Source organism: Jaculus jaculus, chromosome 7 (genome assembly GCF_020740685.1).
Source record: "Jaculus jaculus isolate mJacJac1 chromosome 7, mJacJac1.mat.Y.cur, whole genome shotgun sequence".
In the NCBI taxonomy this organism is placed as follows: domain Eukaryota; kingdom Metazoa; phylum Chordata; class Mammalia; order Rodentia; family Dipodidae; genus Jaculus; species Jaculus jaculus.
In genome coordinates, this window is record NC_059108.1 from 137030273 (window position 1) to 137050424 (window position 20152).

Genomic DNA, 20152 nt, shown 5'->3' on the forward strand with positions numbered 1-20152 from the left:
AAATTGTGAGTATGAAACAGTTTCATGTTTCCTTATTTTTTTTTAATTTTTCTAGCCACAGCACCACAAGTTATTGTCCCTGATTCTAAGTTAATACAGCATATGAATGCATCTAGCATGGTAAGACTTGGGGTTTAACACTTAGACTGGTTTTACTTACTCACATTTACTGTGATTACTCTATGTGTGACATTTAATGGCTTGGGGATTATTGGAGATTGTAGAAAACATTTTCTTTTAGTCACAAAAGGATCTGGGGAGATGGTTCAATAGGGAAGCACTTGCTTCATCATACATGAGTGCCTGAACTCTGCTGAAGTAACCCCACTCCTGTGGAGAGCAGAGACTGAAGACTTGTAAGGGCTTTTGAGAATGACAGCTCTGGGTTCACAGAGAGATTCTGTCTCAAGGAATAGTGGATAAGTGAGAGTGGAAGCATGCTCGCTATTCTCCTGTAGCCTCCATGTTCCTTGAATGCATCTGTCCATGCACATGCATTACAAAACACAGAGAAATAATATATACAAAAATAAATTAGTGGTGTTGGAGGGATGGCTTAGTGGTTCCCCAGGACTCACCAAGCCAGATGTACAAGGTGAGTTTATGCATACGTAGCTCCTTTACAGCAGCTGGAAGACCTGGTATACCCATTCTAACTCTGCCAAATAAAGAAATAAAAATAAATATTAAAAAAAAAAAATAAGCCGACATGGTGGCACACACTTTCAATCACAGCACTCGGGAGGCAGAGGTTGGAGGATCTCTGAGTTTGAGGCAACCCTGAGAACACAGTAAATTCCACGTCAGCCTGGACTAGAGTGAAACCCTACCTCAAAAAAAAAAAAAAAGAAAAAAAATTAATGCCAGAAGGATGCTGCTTTGTATGTGATAATTTCATTCCCTGCTGTTTTTTAGCTATAGGTCACCAGCCAAACCAATGGTACCACATATAGTTTCTATTTCAGAAGATCTATTATAAGTAGACAGGAATGCTAAAAATTATTAACTAGTTGAAACTAAGCTATATGGGTAGTTACAGGTAAATATTTCCAAAATCAAACATTTAAAAATCTGTTATGATTAAACCATAATACAGTCTATTTTACTATAATTATAAATTAATGCTTTAAAATGCATTTTATGCAGTGATAGAAGAAGTTGGGAAATTCGCAGAGTTTCCACACTGATTATCATATTATCAAATTACACATAGAACAACTTATATATCTCATCAGGTATAACAGCATATAACTATAAATTGGAAGAAACTCTTTGTTTTTTTTTTTTTTTTTTTGGTTCGCCGTAGCCCAAGCTGACCTAGAATTCACTATGTAGTCTAAGGTTGGCCTTGAACTCACAGTGATTCTCCTACCTCTGCCTCCCACGTGCTGGGATTAAAGCTTGCATAGCCAAGCCTGGTCCCCCAAGGTTTTTTTTTTTTCTTCAATTTGAGAGACAGAAAGAGGCAGATATATTATATATAGAGAGAATTGGTGTACCAGGGCCTCTAGCCACTGCAGACAAACTCCAGATGCATGTACCACTATGTGCATCTGGCTTACATGGGCCCTGGGGAATCAAACCTGGGTCCTTAGGCTTTGTAGGCAAGTGTCTTAACTGCTAAGCCACCTCTCCATCCCCAAGATATTTTTATATTTTTGTTTTTTTGAGGTAGGGTCTAACTCTAGTTCAGGCTGACCTGGAATTCACTATGTAGTCTCAGGGTGTCCTTGAACTCACAGTGATCTTCCCACCCCTGCCTCCCAAGTGCTGGGATGAAAGGCATGTGCCACCACGTACTACTTATGCTATTTAAAAAATACATATTTTTAGCCGAGCATGGTGGCATAAGCCTTTCACCCCAGCAGTTGGAGGTTCAGGCAGGAGGATCACCTTTTAAGTTCAAGGTGATGCTAGTCGACACAGTGAGTTACAGACCAGCCTGGTCTCCCTCTTCCACTGTGTTCCCCAAGCCTTGCAAGGAGTGTTATAGATGTTTCATTTATCTCTGAGTACTCAAGTCATTTACTCAACACTTGGACAAGTTTTGAGTCTCCCCTGTAATTACCACCCACTGGAAAAAAAAAAAAATGCTTCTTTGAACAGATCTGAGATAGCCTAATATTTACAAAAACTGTGTGCATATGTTTTGGGTCTCAGTCTAGCCCAGGCTGGCTTTGAACTTCAACCTCTAGAGTGCTGGGATTATAGGCAGGAGCCACCACATCCAATTTAGAAAGATAGAAGAGAGCCAGAATGAAGGCACCAGGGCCTCTACACGCTGCAAAGGAACTTACTAGATACATGCATCACTATGCATCTGGCTTACGTGGGTATTGGGGAATCAAACCCAGGTGGTTATGCTTTGTAGGCAAGCCTCTTAACTGAGGAGCCCTCTCTCTAGTACCTTAAGTTATATGTACATATATTTGTTTATTTTATTATTATTATTGTTACTATTATTTGGTTTTTCGAGGTAGAGTTTTGCTCTATCCCAGGCTGACCTGGGATTAGCCTCAGGGTGGGCCTTGAATTCATGGCAATCATCTTATCTTTGCCTCACAAGTGCTGGAATTAAAGGTGTGCCTTAAATTATATGTATATGTATTTCTTTAGAGACAGAGAGGGGGAGAGTGAGAATGGGGGCACTAGGGCTTCAAGCCACTGTGAACGAACTCCAGATGCATGTGCCACCATGTGCATCTGGCTTACGTGGGACTTGGAAAATTGACCTGGGGTCCTTAGGCCTTACAGGCATGTGTTACTGTTAAGCCGTTTCTCCAGCCCTAAATTATATTTTTAAATTAGTTAACAAAGAAGTTGACACATGGCTTATTTATTATTTATTTTTTATTGACAGCTTCCATAATTCTAAACAGTAACCTATGGTCATTCCCTCCCTCCCCCTAGTTTGCCCTTTAAAACTATTTTCCATCATATTCCCCAACCCCCTCTCAATCCGTCTTTTATTTTCTTTTTCTCCTATTATGATGGTCTTGTGTAGATGTGTCAGGCACGGTGATGTCATGGATATCCAGGCTAGTTTTGTGTCTGGAGGAGCATGTTGTAAGGAGTCCTACCCTTCCTTTGGCTTTTACATTCTTTCTTCCACTTGTTCCAAAATGGACTCTGAGCCTTGGAAGGTGTGATAGAGATATTTCAGTGCTGAGCACTCCTGTCACTTCTCAGTACCATATAGTGCCTTTTGAGTCATCCCAGGGTCACTGCCATCTAAAAAGAAAAGCTTCTGTAACCAAAAGTGAGGGTAGCATTAATATATGCGAATGAGCATTAAGAGAAGTGCTTACTGGGCAGTTTGGTGAGCATAGTATATACATTTAGCCAGACAGCAACAGATGTTGTACCCCTGGAGCTCATGACTACCCCTGTTGTAGGTTTTCGGTGTCAGGGATGTATTCCTTCCCATGGAGCTGGCCTTTAGTCTAATTAGAGAGAAGTTGGTTTCCCCCATAACAGACATGTCACTGTTGAACCCATTGGCTCATGTGGCCTGACTGGCCAAATCCACATGGCTTTTTCATACAACTTTATAATTAATTTTGATTATTTTTATAATTTTGATTAACCCTTCCCCACCCACAACCCAACCTAAATCTTTCCAGCTCTAGTTTGTACTTTCATATGTCACATGTGTTCTAACTCCCCTCCCCTGTAATGTATCCCCTCACTTGTGGACCCTTTCTAGTTTTCTTTCCTATGCTGACACTGTGAATTAAACACATATAAGGCTGCTCCAGTTTACACTCACACAAATTGTGAATAAGGGTTCCTCTTTCCCACACCTTAGCCAAAATTTGTTAATCAGGTTTTTTTTGGGGGGGTGGTAACCATTCTGACAGGAGTAAGATAGAATCTGAGTTGCTTCAATTTCCATTTCCCTGAGGGCTAAGGATGTTGAACACTTAAAAGTATTGATTTGCTGTTTGTATTTCTCTTGAGAATTTTGTGTTCAATTGCATACCTTTTATTGTCTTTGGTTTTTAAGATAGGATCTGGCTTTAACCCAGCCTGTCCTGGAATTCACTGTGTAGTCAGTCTCAGGGTGACCTCTGTCTCACGGTGATCCACCTACCTCTGCCTCCCTGAGTGCTAGGATTAAAGGCATGCAGTAGCATGCCCAGCTCTTGTTTTCTTTCTTTCTTTGTTTGAGAGAGAGAGATAAAACAAATGGGTGCATTAGGACCTCCAGCCACTGCAAACAAACTCCAGATGCATGTACCACTCTGTGCGTCTGACTTTACCATGGGTCCTAGGGAATTGAACTGAGGGCCTTTGGCTTTGCAGGTAAGTGCCTTAGCTGCTAAGCCATCTCTCTATCCCCCTTTTTTCTTGCTTTCTTAGTGTTGAAGTTTTGAATTTTTTGTCCTACCTGTGAGATTTCGTTCTTTTTTTGAAGTAGAATATTACTCTAGCTCAGGATGACCTGGAATTCACTGTGTAGTCCTAGGCTGTCCTCAAATACACGGTGATCCTCTTATCTCTGCCTCCTGAGCGTTGGCATTGCACCACCACACCGGGCCCTGTGTGATTTCTTCAGAATACATTCTCTGTGAGAAAACAATTCTATTCTGTTTAATGGCTTGAAATAATTAAGTTATCTATGCTCGGTAGTCTCATATACCATTATATAGAAGGAGACTTAGTCCTATTGTTAGAATGTCATTTCAGTATGAAAAATTCATATTATTAAAATGGCACAGGTAAATGAAGATAGTTCTGCACATATGTGGTTTTGATTTCTTCCCCTTGTTTCCATTTTTCAGAGTGCTGCTGCTACAACTGCTACCTTGGCCCTCCCTGCAGGGGTCACTCCTGTTCAGCAGATCCTAACGAACTCAGGTAGTTGGAAGTAATAGAAACAATCTTAAAATAGTTTTCAGAAAATTACACCAACTAACCCATATGCTGTGTCTTTATTGAGGATGGAAACTATTAATATTTTTTTTGTTTCTTGAGGGAGGATCTGCTCTTGTCCAGGCTGACCTGGAACTTGACTCTGTAGTACAGGCTGGACTCTTAACACGTGGTGATCCTGATTCTTCTGTCTTAGCCTTCAGTGTGAGATTATGGACATGAGACATCACACCTCGCTGGCATTTGGTTTGGGTTATTGAAATAATATTGAAGGCTATAGCATGTGCCCATCCATGGTTCATTGTGCAGTAGACAGTGAAAGGCCATACATACCTGTATTTCCAACAGTGCTGAAATGGAGGCAGAAGAATCAGTAAGTAGTTCAAGGTCATTTTCAGCTACATAGTGAGTTTGAGGCCAGCCTGGGATTATAAAACCCTTATTCCCAAATTACACTTGCTGTTGAGCTTCTTTCTTTTGGTTTACCAAGGTAGGGTTTCACTCTAGCCCACTTGGAATTCACTGTGTAGTCTCAGGGTGGCCTCAAACTCAGGGTGATCCTCTGCCTCCCATGCACTGGGATTAAAGGCGTGTGCCACCACACCCAGTTTGTTGAGCTTTTGATCTGTGACTGAGGGCCCCACTAAAGAAGTAGGGTTGTATAGAAAATGCTTGTTTACTGAGTAACCATTTGTTTTGTCAAGTGATTTAAACTAGAGAAAAGGAATTAATTTGTGATACTACAATTTTTTTGTGTTTTGTTAAAGATAACATGACTTTACTCATAGTATTAGTGTTACATAGATTTTATTTTATTTTGTTTTGTTTTGTTTTTTGTTTTGTTTTGTTTTTTGTTTTGTTTTGTTGTTTTTTTGAGGTAGGGTCTCACTCTAGCTCAGGCTGACCTGGAATTCACTATGTAGTCTCAGGGTGGCCTCGAACTCATGGCGATCCTCCTACCTCTGCCTCCCGAGTGCTGGGATTAAAGGCGTGTGCCACCACACCTGGCAGTTTTTAAATATTCTTTCTGTAATCTTAAATTCTGTTGTGTTAATCTCTAAATTTGTGAAGAACAAATTGGAGGTTTTTATTTATTTGCTTTTTTTTGAGCTAGGGTCTCACTTTAGCCCAGGCTGACCTGGCACTCATTGTGTATTTCCAGGTTGGCCTCAGACTCACAGCAATCCTCCTGACTCTGCCTCCTGCATCCTGGGATTAAAGGCATTTGCCACCATGCCCAGCACTTTTTGAAAGCTCTGTTGTAAAGGCTGTTGTTTGAGATATAAATGAACCATTTTACTTTGTCTTTAAAGCTTTAGAAATGAGTATCCCCTGACATGTTTGGTCTTATTTAGTACTTTTTCTTGACAGTTAACATGCCAGCAAAAGTAATTCAGGGTTTTAATCAGGTCTCATAATGTATTGTTTAAAACTTAGTGGAAGCCAGACATGGTGCACACCTCTAATTCCAGCACTCGGGAAGCAGAAGTAGGAGGATCGTCATGAGTTCAAGGCCACTGAGGCTCTATAGTGAATTCCAGGTCAGCCTGAGCTAGTGTGAGACCCTACCTTGAAAAATATAAATGAATAAATAAAAATAAATGCAAAAAATAAAACAGTGGAAAACAGTTGACTGAGGATAATACTATGGTAAACACAAGGTTTTAAGCAATGTATTAGGGAAGGTAATGATTATAATTCACTATGCAAATGATAGCCCTTAATCAAAAACTAGGTATTTTACTTGATTTTTTAAGTTCACTTAATAAGATGGTCACTGTGAAAATAGAACTTGGAATACATTTTTTAAAAACTTTTTTATTTAGGCCAGCTTCTTCAGGTGGTCCGAGCAGCTAATGGTGCCCAGTATATCTTCCAGCCTCAGCAGTCGGTGGTTCTCCAGCAACAGGTCATACCGCAGATGCAGCCTGGCGGAGTCCAGGCTCCTGTTATTCAGCAGGTAAAGGGATTATCTTCTGTATGGATCCCTTGAATTTTCTCAATCTTTATGGCTTTATATGCACATAATAGTCAAACTATGAAACTATGTTCCAAATTCTTGTTGTATGCCTCCAAGCTCAATTTACATTCTTTATGCTTAAAGCTGAATTACTTTTAGCTTGGTTCTATGTCCTTGATCCTTCTAACCAGTTCCTGATGGTTTTCTTTTGTCTTAGGTCCTAGCCCCACTTCCTGGAGGGATTTCTCCACAGACAGGTGTTATCATTCAGCCTCAGCAAATCCTATTTACAGGAAATAAGACTCAAGTTATACCTACAACAGTAGCAGCACCCACACCAGCCCAAGCACAGATAACTGCAGCCGGTCAACAGCAGCCACAGGCCCAGCCTGCTCAGCAGCAAGCTCCTTTGGTGTTGCAAGTTGATGGAACTGGGGATACATCATCTGAAGAAGATGAAGATGAAGAAGAAGATTATGACGATGATGAAGAGGAAGATAAAGAGAAAGATGGAGCTGAAGATGGGCAGGTGGAAGAAGTAAGTTTCTAGTAAAGGACTTGAAATGATAATGTACTGATTATTTCCAAATTTACCTGGTGCCTGACAAATTTCATGCTATTTCTTTTTAAAATTTTTTTGTTGTCGTAGTTTGTTTATTTGAGATCAACAGACAGAGGAAGAGGCAGAGAGAGAGAGAATGGGCATGCCAGGGCCTTTAGCCATTGCAAATGAACTCCAGATGCGTGCTCCCCCTTGTGCATCTGGCTAATGTTTGTCCTGGGGAATTGAGCCTTGAATTGGGGTCCTTAGGCTTCACAGGCAAGCGCTTAACTGCTAAGCCATCTCTCCTCATGCTATTTCTTTAGAGGCTATTAGGCTTTGTACAAGGTAAGATTTGAAAGATAAATGGTTAAGGCACTTGCCCACAAAGCCAAAGGACCTAGGTTCGATTCTCCAGGAACCATGTAAGCCAGATGCTCAAGGTGGTGCATGTGTCTGAAGTTCATTTGCAGTGGGTGGATGCTGTGACATGTCCATTCTCTTTGTCCCTCCCTCTCTCTCTCTCAAATAAATAAGAATAAAATGTTTTAAAAAATTTATATTAGTAAGGATAGTAGAGATAGTACAATTGATTCTAAATTCTTGGCAGAACAGACACATGTGATCAATCTGCTTTGACAATTAAAAAGCCATGACTATTTGGGGAGAGAGGAAATGCAAGAAAAACTGATGGCTTATTTCAAAACCTTAGGTTTTTTTTGTTTGTTTGTTTTTTGTTTTCCACTGCAATCTGGTTGGTGAATCAGTGAGTTTAATTAGGGTTACTCACAGGAGCATGAGCAAGCTAAAAATGGCTGCATCACTGAAGATCACATCTCTTTCCCAAGTGCTGCTTCTATACCTTTGGGAGGGGCAAGGCTAAGTGAGCCTCTCCCCCTCCCCTGTGTAGAATGTTAATGGGTCTAATCTTGTGTCTCCTGTGCATAATCACAGCTGCTGAGCGTTCATGGGGGCAAATGGCTCTGTCATGCCACAGGACAGTGTGAAGGAAGAAGCTGAGGACAGAGATGTTGGACAGTGACAGGAGAAGTCTCCCTTACCAGACCTTTTTAGTTTCTGGATGGACTGAACATTACTTAAGGCGCTAGTGGCTGTTAATATGGAGAACAACCCGTGGCCATTTTAACCACCAACTGTGGCCTATTTCGGACTTGGTGTCAGCTCTTTCTCCTCCCATGCCTCCTAGAATCTTCCTCCCTCATATTTTGTCAACCCAGCTATTTGTTTTCATAGTCTACCACTCAGAAGTTGCCTGGGACCTTCCATAACAGCTATTAAAGGGTATTAAAAACTTACAAGTGTAGGCCAGAAACAAAAAGTTCATCTCAAACTGTTGGCATTTCTCATGGGTGGCAGCTGTCTTGTGATTGGAGTTGATCTTTTTTTTTTCTTTTCACAATTTTTATTAACATTTTCCATGATTATAAAAAATATCCCTCCCCTGCACTTTCCACTTTCAAATTCCATTCTCCATCATATTACCTCCCCATCTCAATCATTGTAGTTAAATATATACAATACCAACCTATTAAGTACCCTCTTCCCTTCCTTTCTCTTCCCTTTATATCTCCTTTTTAACTTACTGGCCTCTGCTACTAAGTATTTTCCTTCTCACACAGAAGCCCAGTCATCTGTATCTAGGATCCACATATGAGGGAGAACATGTGGTGCTTGGCTTTCTGGGCCTGGGTTACCTCACTTAGTATAATCCTTTCCAGATCCATCTTTCTTTACTGCTGAGTAGAACTCCATTGTATAAATGTGCCACATCTTCATTATCCACTCATCAGTTGAGGGACCGCTAGGCTGGTTCTATTTCCCAGCTATTATAAATTGAGCAGCAATAAACATGGTTGAGCATGTACTTCTAAGGAAATGAGATGAGTCCTTAGGATATATGCCTAGGAGTGCTATAGCTGGGTAATATGGTAGATCGATTTTTAGCTGTTTTAGGAACCTCCACACTGATTTCCACAATAGCTGGACTAGATTGCATTCCCACCAGCAGTGTAGAAGGGTTCCTTTTTTTCCACATCCCCGCCAATATTTATGATCATTTGTTTTCATGATGGTGGCCAATCTGACAGGAGTGAGATGGAATCTCAATGTAGTTTTAATCTGCATTTCCCTGATGACTAGTGACGTAGAACATTTTTTAGATGCTTATATGCCATTCGTATTTCTTCCTTGAGAATGCTCTATTTAGTTCCATAGCCTATTTTTTGATTGACTTGTATGATTCCTTATTATTTAACTTTTTGAGTTCTTTGTATATCCTAGATATTAATCCTCTATCAGATATATAGCTGGCGAAGATTTTTTCCCCATTCTGTAGGTTGCCTCTTTGCTTTTTTCACTGTGTCCTTTGCAGTGCAAAATCTTTGTAATTTCATGAGGTCCCAGTGATTAATCTGTGGTTTTATTGCCCGAGCAATTGGGGTTGTATTCAGAAAGTCTTTGCCAAGACCAATATGTTGAAGGGTTTCCCCTACTTTTTCCTCTAGCAGTTTCAGAGATTCAGGTCTGATGTTAAGGTCTTTAATCCATTTGGACTTAATTCTTCTGCATGGCAAGAGAGAAGAATCTATTTTCATCCTTCTACAGATATATATCCAGTTTTCCCAACACCATTTGCTGAAGGGGCTGTCTTTTCTCCAATGAGTACTTTTGGCATTTTTATCGAATATCAGGTGGCTATAGCTATCTGGACTTACATTGGGGTCCTCTATTCTGTTCCACTGATCTACATGTCTGTTTTTATGCCACTACCATGCTGTTTTTGTTACTATGGCTCTGTAGTATAGGTTAAAATCAGGTATGGTGATACCACCAGCCTTATTTTTGTTGCTCAGTATTACTTTAAATATTCAAAAACCTTAGGTTTTTGTCCATAAGTACATCTCCATGTTAATTTTTGTTTAAAATTTTTAATCATTTGCAAGTAGAAAGAGAGAAGAGTGAGATTGGGCATGCTAGGGCTTCTAGCCCCTGCAAATGAACTCCAGATGCATGTGCCATTTTGTGCATCTGGCTTATGTGGGTACTGGGGAATCAAACTTGGGTCCTTAGGCTTTGCAGGCAAGCATTTTAACCACCAAGCTATCTTTCCAGCCTCTAACTTTTCTTTATAATGCAGCTTATATATTTATGTGTCCAAAGAGTATACTACTTATGGGGAGTAATTCTTTATTTTGTGACTTTTTTTCCTTAGTGTGTATGTGGTTCATGCAAGCTGTTATTTTGTTTTGTTTTGTTTTTTCATTTTTATTTATTTATTTGAGAGTGACAGAGAGAGAAAGAGGCAGATAGAATGGGTGTGCCAGGGCCTCCAGCCACTGCAAACAAACTCCAGACGCATGTTCATCTGGCTAACGTGGATCCTGGGGAATTGAGCCTCAAACCGGGGTCCTTAGGCTTTACCGGCAAGTGCTTAACCACTAAGCCATCTCTCCAGCCCCCAAGCTGTTTTTTAAAGCTATAATTTTTATTGCTCAGTACATCATAATTTAATGATCCCTTTTTTAGGTCCAGTGAACATTTGAGCTTTTCCTAGTTTACAACAGCTTACTCTCTGTCTCTTGGGGATGCATATACAAATGTCTTCTTAAGGGTTGGTTGTAAGTATTGATGTGCTGTTCTGTTAGGATTAAAGAGTTGAAGTTTTAACCCTCAGCACCTGCCTTGCTGGCATAGCGCTTATCTCCAGCAGTAGATAAATTTCATTTATCAAATGTGCTATGTTCATACATTCTCTGCTATTCTGTTCTATTTAACAAGGCTGACACATTGGTCATATTTTTCTTGCCTCCCTTGCACACAGGACTGGCAGCCCTAATTCTGACTCCTTGTATTTTATTTAGATAGGATAAATTCATACTCTTTCAAGTATGGACTTTGATTACCGTCTAGAAACAGTGCCCAGGTGTACTCTTTTTAATCTCTTTAATTACTTACCTACCTTTTACCTCCAACCTTGACAGTAGATATACCCTTACGTGAAGTTTCTTAATTAGCTACTGCTATTTAAACCTATAACCTTGGAAATGATTAAAAAGACAGGCTGTGTGATTGTCTGCCTAAGGTCCTGCTTTCAAGGCAGCTCAGAGACTTTTTTTTTTTTTTTTTTTTTTGAGGCAGGGTCTCACTGTAGCCCAGGCTGACCTGGAATTCACTATGTAGTCTCAAGCTGGCCTCAGACTCACAGTGATCCTCCTACCTCTGCCTCCCAAGTGCTGGGATTAAAGGCATGTGCCACCATGCCCAGTTTCAAAGACAGTTTATTTGTCCAAGAGATCTCTTGTGTATGACTTTGTCAGTGATCCCAAGATACCTTCAGTTTTATAACAAAACGTTACATTAGTATACTGATTACAACCTGCCATACATAATATGTATATACAACACAAATTTACCAATGTCTGATAGTGGAGTTTTTTAATTTTTAATTTTTATTTTTGCTGCTACTGTTTGGAACTTGGAGTTGCACATTGAGGACTTAGGCATTCTGGGCAAGTACTGTGCCACTGAGCTATACCCAGCCCCTAAATTAGTATTTTCAAAGAGTGAACTTTCATATTTGTTCTGTAGGCTTTTTCACTCCCTCTGATTTTATTAATTTATTTAGACACTCTGGTTGTGTGATTCATGAGTCTTGAATTGTTTCAGGTTGTTTGATGTGGTTAGTATTGACAACCTCCATACATACACACAATGTACCCTGATCATAATCCTCTCCCACAGCCTTCCTTTGTTCCCCTTCCCTGTCTCCTTTCCACTGAACCTCTTTTCTGACTAGCTCCTCCTCTGTTGTTTTTGTTGTTGTTGTTGTTGTTGTTGTTGATTGTTTGTTTTCAAGGTAGGATTTTGCTCTAGCCCAGGCTAATCTGGAATTTACTATGTAGTCTCAGGCTGGCCTCAAACTCACTGCGATCTCCTATCTCTGCCTTCTAAGTGCTGGGATTAAAGGTGTGCGCCACGACGCTCAGCTCCCTTTTTTTTTTTTTCTGCCAGAGAGAATGTAAATAGGTACTCCCAGGCATCTTACTGGTGCAAATGAACTCTAAATGCATGTAGTATCTTGTGTTTCTGGCTTTATGTGGGTACTTGAGATTGAGCCCAGGCCAGCAGGCTTTGCAAACAATCATCTTTAACCAGTGAATAATCTTTCCAGCTCTGATGTCTTTGTTGTATTGTGCAGTTCTTGTGTAGATAGCATCAGCCACTGTGAGGCATGAATGTAGTGTGTACTTTGTGTCTGGAAGACAGCATTGCTCCCCAGTTTTTGGCTCTTACATTCTTTCTGCCACATCTTCTGTGGTCCCTAAGCCTAGAAGTAGAAGGGTATGATAGATATGACAGACCTAGTGTTTACTGTCACCCTGAGCAGAATGCTGGGCTATTGTAGTGACCTCCTCTTTTTACCTCAGCTCCCCAGTGTGCTGACTTGTGCACTGTTAGTGCTATGTAGTTAGTTCATTCAAATTTTTTGTTTCCTTAGATTCACTTTTAGGTATCTAAAATATTTATTGGGGAGAGTTATCTTGTGCTAATCTTACGAGTAAGGAAATACACCTTTAATCCCAGCACTCAGGAGGCAGAGGTAGGAGGATCACTGTGAGTTTGAGGCCACCCCGAGACTAGATAGTGAATTCCAGGCCAGCCTGAGCTAGAGTGAGATCCTACCTCAAAAAAAAAAAAAAAAAAAAAAAAAAGACTAAGGAAATAGATATGAAGATTTTTTCATCTTACCAGTTAACATAGCTTAATGTTATCATATATTATTTCTTCCTGAAATTTCAGTTACAAGGGCAAGCCTTAAATAATAGTATATATATATACATTTTTTTAAAAATTTTGTTCATTATTTATTTGTTTATTTGAGAGCTACAGACACAGAGAGAAAGACACATAGAGGGAGAGAGAGAGAGAATGGGCGCGCCAGGGCTTCCAGCCACTGCAAATGAACTCCAGACGCGTGCGCCCCCTTGTGCATCTGGCTAATGTGGGACCTGGGGAACTGAGCCTCGAACCGGGGTCCTTAGGCTTCACAGGCAAGCGCTTAACCGCTAAGCCATCTCTCCAGCCCAAAATAACAGTATATTAACAAAGCTGCCAGGAGTGGTGGTGCACACCTTTAAATCCAGCACTCGGAGGCAAAGTTAGGAGGATCGGTTGCCACAAGTTCAAGGCCGCCCTGAGACTCCATAGTGAATTTCAGGTCAGCCTGGGCTAGAGTGAGACCCTAATTTGAAAAACCAAAAGAAAAAAAAAAAGCTATATTCACAATGAGTGTAAATTGGCATTTGACACTTCTTAAAGACTATCAATGTTATAGTAACATATCAGATATGTTTGTTTTTATAAATTCTCTTGTAGGAGCCCCTCAACAGTGAAGATGATGTAAGTGATGAGGAAGGACAGGAGCTGTTTGACACAGAAAATGTTGTGGTATGCCAGTATGACAAGGTAAGGATTTCATTATTTTGTTGAAATGTCTTTGCTAATCCATCTTTTCAAACTTAGTGAAACATTGGGCAGCTGATAACCGCCTTTATGTTATTTTCTCTCTGCTCTGTAACTCAGGATAGCCTGGAACTCTGTCTGTGCATGCAACCCAGGCTGACTTCAAACTTTATCCTCTTGCCTCAGCCTCCCAAGTGCTAGGATTATAGGTATACTTCACCATACCCTGCTTTCCGCTTTTGTTCTTTTACTTTTTTGGCACTTTGAGGCAGGATCTCACTCTATCCTAGGCTGACCTGGAACTCAATTCTATAGTCCCAGGTTGGTCTTGAGCTCGTGGTGAAATTCTACCTTATCTTCCCAAGTGCTGATATTCAAGGCATGTGTCACCATGGCCAGCTTGGATCTTCTTTTTATTTATTTTATTTTATTTTAGAGATGATGGGCATGCCAGGGCCTCTAGTCACTGTAAACGAACTCCAGATGCTTCTGCTACTTAGTGCATCTGGCTTTATGTGGGTACTAGGGAACTGAACTTGGCTTGTTAACAACTGTGCAGGCAAGCACCTTAACCGTTGAACTAGTTCTCTAGCCCAGACCTTATTTCTTTTTTCTCCCCAAAGATAGGGTCTTGCTTCAGCCCAGGCTGACCTGAAATGCATTATGTAGTCTTAGGCTAGCTTGGAACCTCTGCCTCCCTAGTGCTGGGATTAAAGGTGTGTGTCACCAAGCCTGGCCCAGATCTTACTTAATAAAAAGGTAAAATCAGGCCAGTTATATACCAGTCGTATTTATAAAGTAAGTAAACTTTTTGAGAGTTCAATAACATCTGCTTTTGTGCATTGTGACTTCTAAGAGAGTGAGTGCTCTTAATACTGTATTCTATAAACATGCCAAGTATAGTCTCTTGTTGCACAGGCAGAGCTGGAATGTGGAGGCAGAGATGCCAGTAAACCTTTGTTACCAGGATGTCTGAAGATAACTGCTGGTGACCCAGTTATCCAAACAGAATTAAAATTGTTTTTAATTTATTTATTTGAGAGAGAGGGAGGCAGATAGAGAATGGGTACACCAGGGCCTCTAGCCAGTGCAGACGAACCCCAGATACATGCACCTCCTTGTGCATCTGGTTTAACGTGGGTTCTGGGGAATCAAAGCTATGTCCTTTGGCCTTGCAGGTAAGTACCTTAACCACTAACCCATCTCTCCAGCACAAACAGAATTTTTTTAAGTAACATGTTAGGCATGAGTGTCTGACTGAAGAATATCTTAAGTTTAAGTATTTTCTTGGTGCTAGAGAATGGTAATAGTTTCCTGTGGTAAACTATATGTAATGATTTGAATGTTACAGTTATTTTGGCTTTCTCCTAAATACTCCAATGTTTTCTTTTATCTTTTTCTTCTTTTTTTGAGGTAGGCTGACCTGGATTTCACTCTTTAGTTGCAGACTGGCCTTGAAGTCACAGTGAACCTCCTGCCCCTGCAAGAGCTGGGTGTAAAGGCATGTGCCACCATGCCTGGCTCTTTAAGTCAATAAATTAAGAACAGCTTTAAGTATTATGTTTAAAAGCATTTGTAATCCAGATTAGCCTAGGCTACAGTGAGACCCTACCTCAAAACAAAACCAAAAAACAACAAAAAAAGGCAAATTGTAAGATTTTCATTGCTATAATTTCAAAAATTAGAAAGATTAGAAAAAAGTAGAGTTGGTTGGTGTTCCAGCAAGCAAACTGTGTATGCTGTGATTGGTTAAAATGAGGATGAATGTTGTTTAAGTCAACTTGAATTTTAGTTTGTTTTAAAGGCTATTGTTTGAATCTAGTTTCTACAGTGAGATCCTAGGAGTAATGAAGTTTATTGGAATCTTAGTTAAAGGCGAATAATGTGGTAGAGTCCTCACGGATGAGTAACTAAAGGACTGTTAGAGCAGTTGGTGAGGATGATACTATGTAGCAGTTCAACTTTGTTTATAGGTAATTTTACATTAATACATGTTTCATTGGAAAATTAAAGAGGCGTTTCTCATGGCAATTAGTACATTCCTTCATGAAGGGCTCAGGTCAGTGAATGAGTTACTTTTCAAGTTGTACTTTGTGCTTTTGTTCAAATAAAAATATTTTGTCATTCATTATTACTCAATATAACTTCAGTTTTTAAAATTATTAATTAATTAATTAATTAATTAATTAATTAATTAATTTGAAAGCAATAGAGAAAGAGGCAGATAGGTAGAGAGAGAATGGGTGCACTAGGGCCTGCAGTCACTGCAAACGAACTCCAGATGCATGAGCCAACTTGTGCATCTGGCTTACGTGGGTCTTGGGTAATCAAGCCTTGAATATCAGGGTCCTTAGGCTTCATAGGAAAGCATTTAACCACTAAGCCATCTCTCCAGCCCTAACTTCAGTTTTGAGTATCTAGACTTTTAATTGTCCCATAAAATGCTTCTATATTTGAATTTTTTTTTTTTTTTTGAAGTAGAGTCACTCTAGCTCAGGCTGGCCTAGAATTCACTATGTAGTCTCAGGGTGGCCTTGAACTGTCTGTGATCCTCCTACCTCTGCCTCCCAAGTGCTGGGATTAAAGGCAGGTGCCACCACACCTGGCTATATCTGAATTTTTTAAGTTGCTATTTTATAAGTGCAGTCAGTTCCACGTATATTTCTACTACTTGGTATTGTCTGTATACATTTCAGGTTTAGTCACTTGTTTCCATGTAAGTTCATAGACCTATATTTAGGCTTATTAGTGCTTTATAGGGAATCAGAAAAGGAAAAATGGAGGTCTTCGAAGTCACCAGATCCTGACGGAGTGCAGTGTTCTGTTGTAGACAAGATACACTAGTTGGAGAGGACAAGGCCCTCCTTGTCCTTGGACACTAGCAGAGGTACGAGGTAGACATGTGACAGCACAGTAAGTCAGTGAGTTCATATGGACACTAAAAGCCAGTGTTTGCTATTGAAAAATAAAGGGGACAAGTTCCCATTGTAAGTAATAGTCAGAAATTAAGTCCTTTGAGAAGATGACATTTGAGCAGACTGAAGAGAATTAACCCTGTCATTATCTGGTGGTAGAGCTTACATGTTGTGTGTGAGGATTAGGAAGGGGCCAGCGGAGCAGGAGTGAAGTGAGGGTGTGGGGAGAGTAGACGGAGGGCATTGATGGAGCTTTGTAAAAATGAGTGTTCTGAATGTATGGGGAAACTACTGGAAGATTTCAGATGGATAGACAAAAAACCTGGTTTAAGATTTAAAAGCATTATGTATTAGTTACCTGTCACTAGGGCAACCCACCTGATCAGGAACAACTTGAGGAAGAACAGGGTTTATTCTGGTTTATACTCTGAGGGGAGCGTTCTTTCACTGTGAGGAAGCCGTGGCAGCAGCAGCAGGAGGCTGATTGGCCATGTTGCATCCACTTCACGGTGAAGAGGCATAGAGTGAACAGGAAGTGGGGCCAGATTATAAAACTCCCACTTCCTCCAGCAGGGCTCCTCTCCTCCTCTCTTCTTTTTTTACCCCCCATGGTAGGGTCTCATTGTAGCCCAGGCTAACCTGGAACTCACTCTGTAGTCCCAGGCTAGCCTTGAACTCACAGCTATCTTCTTCCTTCTGTCTCATGAGTGCTGGAGATTACGGCTTCTACCACCAAGCCAGGTGAGGCTCCACCTCTTAAAAGTGCCATAGCCTTCCCAAGGCTGGAGACCCAAGTGTTCAAACACAGGAGCCTATCAAGACAGTTCACATTCAAAGCACAACACTGTCTTCCTTTAGGACAGAATGAAGGGAGGAGGCAAGGTTTGAAACAAACTTATGTAGGGGAGGTTGTAATCCAGGTAGGAGAGAATTGTGATCCAGAGTATCTTGATAGTATTGAAGTCAGTGGGCAAGGGAGGGGAGGTAGTTGTAGTTTGTATCCTCCCTATCCTCTATAAAGGAAGAGTTTGGAGTTCTGGACTCTTGGGTGTCTGGTAGAGAAAAAGAGGAGTCAAGAATGACTCTTAAGCGGGTTTTTTTTCTTAAAGAGAGAATGGGTGTGCCAGGGCCTCCAAGCTGCTGCATGCATGTGTCACTTTGCCTATCTGGCTTTACATAAATACTGGGGAATTGAACCATGGTCATTAGGCTTAGCGTGCAAGTGCCTTAACTTCTAAGCCATCTCACCAGCTCCCTCCAAGAGTTTTTGTTGGGGAACTAGAATTGCATGGTAATAACCATCATGTTTATAAAAGCTGTATGTAGATCAGGTTTAGGAGAGGAGACAGTTGCGCTTTAAATGTGTTACCTTGGTTATGTCTGTTAGACAGACCATCCATCTTAAGATAAATTGGCTCAATGTCTACATTGCTTTTCAGATCAGAGTTACTACAGACATAGACTTTTTTGTGTATAGTCTCTGCTATACCTTGTGTTTTAACTTTATTCTGTATTCCGTTGTAGTGAGAAAAGTTTGAAGCTAGATCAAGAGCAGTAGTGGTTTTCAAATACGCAAAGTGCTATTTACTTTTAGGTGTCAGAAGACAGAACTAGGATCAATCAGTGGAAGTTACAGAAAGTAGATTGTTAGTAAGGAGTGAAGTACAGAAAACTGCAGAAGAGCTGTCCCCATGCAGAGTGACTTGATTTAGGATTCTTTGCCTCTTGTAATCATCTTCAGGTGAACCCTGAACAAACACTTGTCATGAACATGCCATAGAGAATGCTGGCCCCAGGAGGTGAGGCCATGGAGCTGTAGGATTGGAGTCAGAGAAACTGGTGAACATTTCTGCATTGCTATATGAAACATTGCATGCTGGATCAATGTATGTTTATTTTACTAAGAGATATAAGGACATGATTGTATTTTTTACAAATATCTCGACTACTTTGCTTGATATAAGTAGTGAGAGGCATAAAATACTAATTGTGGATAAAAAAATTTAAATCTACCTAGTTGTTTTTTTTTGTTAAATTTAATTAAGAAATCAAGTTGCAGGCCAGAGAGGTAGTTTAGCAGTTAAGGCCTTGCCTGCAGGACTGAGGATCAGTAAGCTAGTTCGTTTAGTGGCTAGAGGCCCTGGCGTGCCCAGTCTCTGTCTCTTCCTCAAAATAATTTTCTTAAAAAAGAAACCAAATTGCAAATACAAGAAGACAAAGTTGGTGATTTTTATTAGGATGATTTTTTTTGTTGTTCTTCCTCTTACTGGTTCTTGAATTCCCTTATTTCTGTTTTTGTTTAGATACACAGAAGTAAAAATAAGTGGAAATTTCATCTTAAGGATGGCATTATGAATCTTAATGGAAGAGATTACATATTTTCCAAAGCCATTGGAGATGCAGAATGGTGAAGAGTGGCTTCTTTTCTTTTATAAATACAACAGAAGGACTTAAAAAATTAAAGTGGACGGTTTGAAACTTGGGACATACACCAACCAAAACTTCACTTCTGCATGTCAGAAAGTGCAGTAGACTAAAGCTACTGGAACAAAGACAGACCTTGATAACATAGACACTACTCTGACTGGCCAGCCATGGAACTGTAGCCCTGGGGTTGTGGGGTGGGCGGGAGGGTTTTGTGTAGGAAAACTGTAACTGTCAACTTTAAATACAGGAACCTGCCATTGGTAATTAGCATGTAAAGCTTTGTCTCTATTCCTTCCTCCAACTTGAGCTCAATCAGAAGATACTTGTTGGAATAGACTGAAGACACGTCCCTTTTGATAGATTGAACTGAAACTGCGTATTGTATGTGGTTCTGTTTGGTAAAAATGGTGTATGAGCTTTTTACAAAAGGGCAAGAATTATGGTGTTGAATTTTATTACACTTGTATAAGAAACAAGCTAAAATTCATAATAGGTCTTAAATATTTTCACTTGCTATTCTCCCTCAGTAATATATACCTCTTCCTTTCCTGCTTTATGGAACATCTATTTAAGATTTGAGGAAAATTATCAGTGATCACAGTTTGAAAATACAATTTCACCCAGGAATGGATATTTATTTTCATTAGGTTTTCATACTTGTTAAATGTAATTTAAAGATTTGGGTTTTACCTGAGTTGAGCAGAATTAATAGGACAATTTAATTTCTTTAAGAAAAAAAAAATTTTTTAAAGAAAAATTGTTGTTCCACACCTTAAGAAGTAACCCTAAATTGACTCCTCAGGATCCATCTTTATTTCACAAAAGCACTATCTAGCTGAGACTGTATATACATGAGTATGTGAGGGTTTCTCTTTTGGTTAAAGTGTGTGCTTACACATGTGCATTTAGTCTTTATGCTGAACATTCAGATGGCATTCTGTACATTGATTG

General features: G+C 40.1%; 1 protein-coding gene across 3 annotated transcripts in view; it reads left to right on the plus strand.

Annotated features, from left to right (window-relative positions):
* The window catches only part of Gtf2a1 (general transcription factor IIA subunit 1), a 39433-nt gene extending 20041 nt beyond the window's left edge, over positions 1–19392 (plus strand). For 2 of the 3 annotated variants that reach the window (XM_045154604.1, XM_045154605.1), the window contains exons 4-9: positions 56–120; positions 4785–4860; positions 6702–6835; positions 7053–7373; positions 13773–13862; positions 19078–19392. In XM_045154604.1, the coding sequence (XP_045010539.1) occupies positions 56–120; positions 4785–4860; positions 6702–6835; positions 7053–7373; positions 13773–13862; positions 19078–19185 (794 nt within the window). In that variant the 3' untranslated portion in view covers positions 19186–19392. Of the gene's footprint in view, positions 1–55; positions 121–4784; positions 4861–6701; positions 6836–7052; positions 7374–13772; positions 13863–18515; positions 18614–19077 lie in introns of all 3 variants that reach the window. The other variant, XR_006638130.1, reaches the window with a different exon arrangement.
* Positions 19393–20152: the final 760 nt, after the last annotated feature.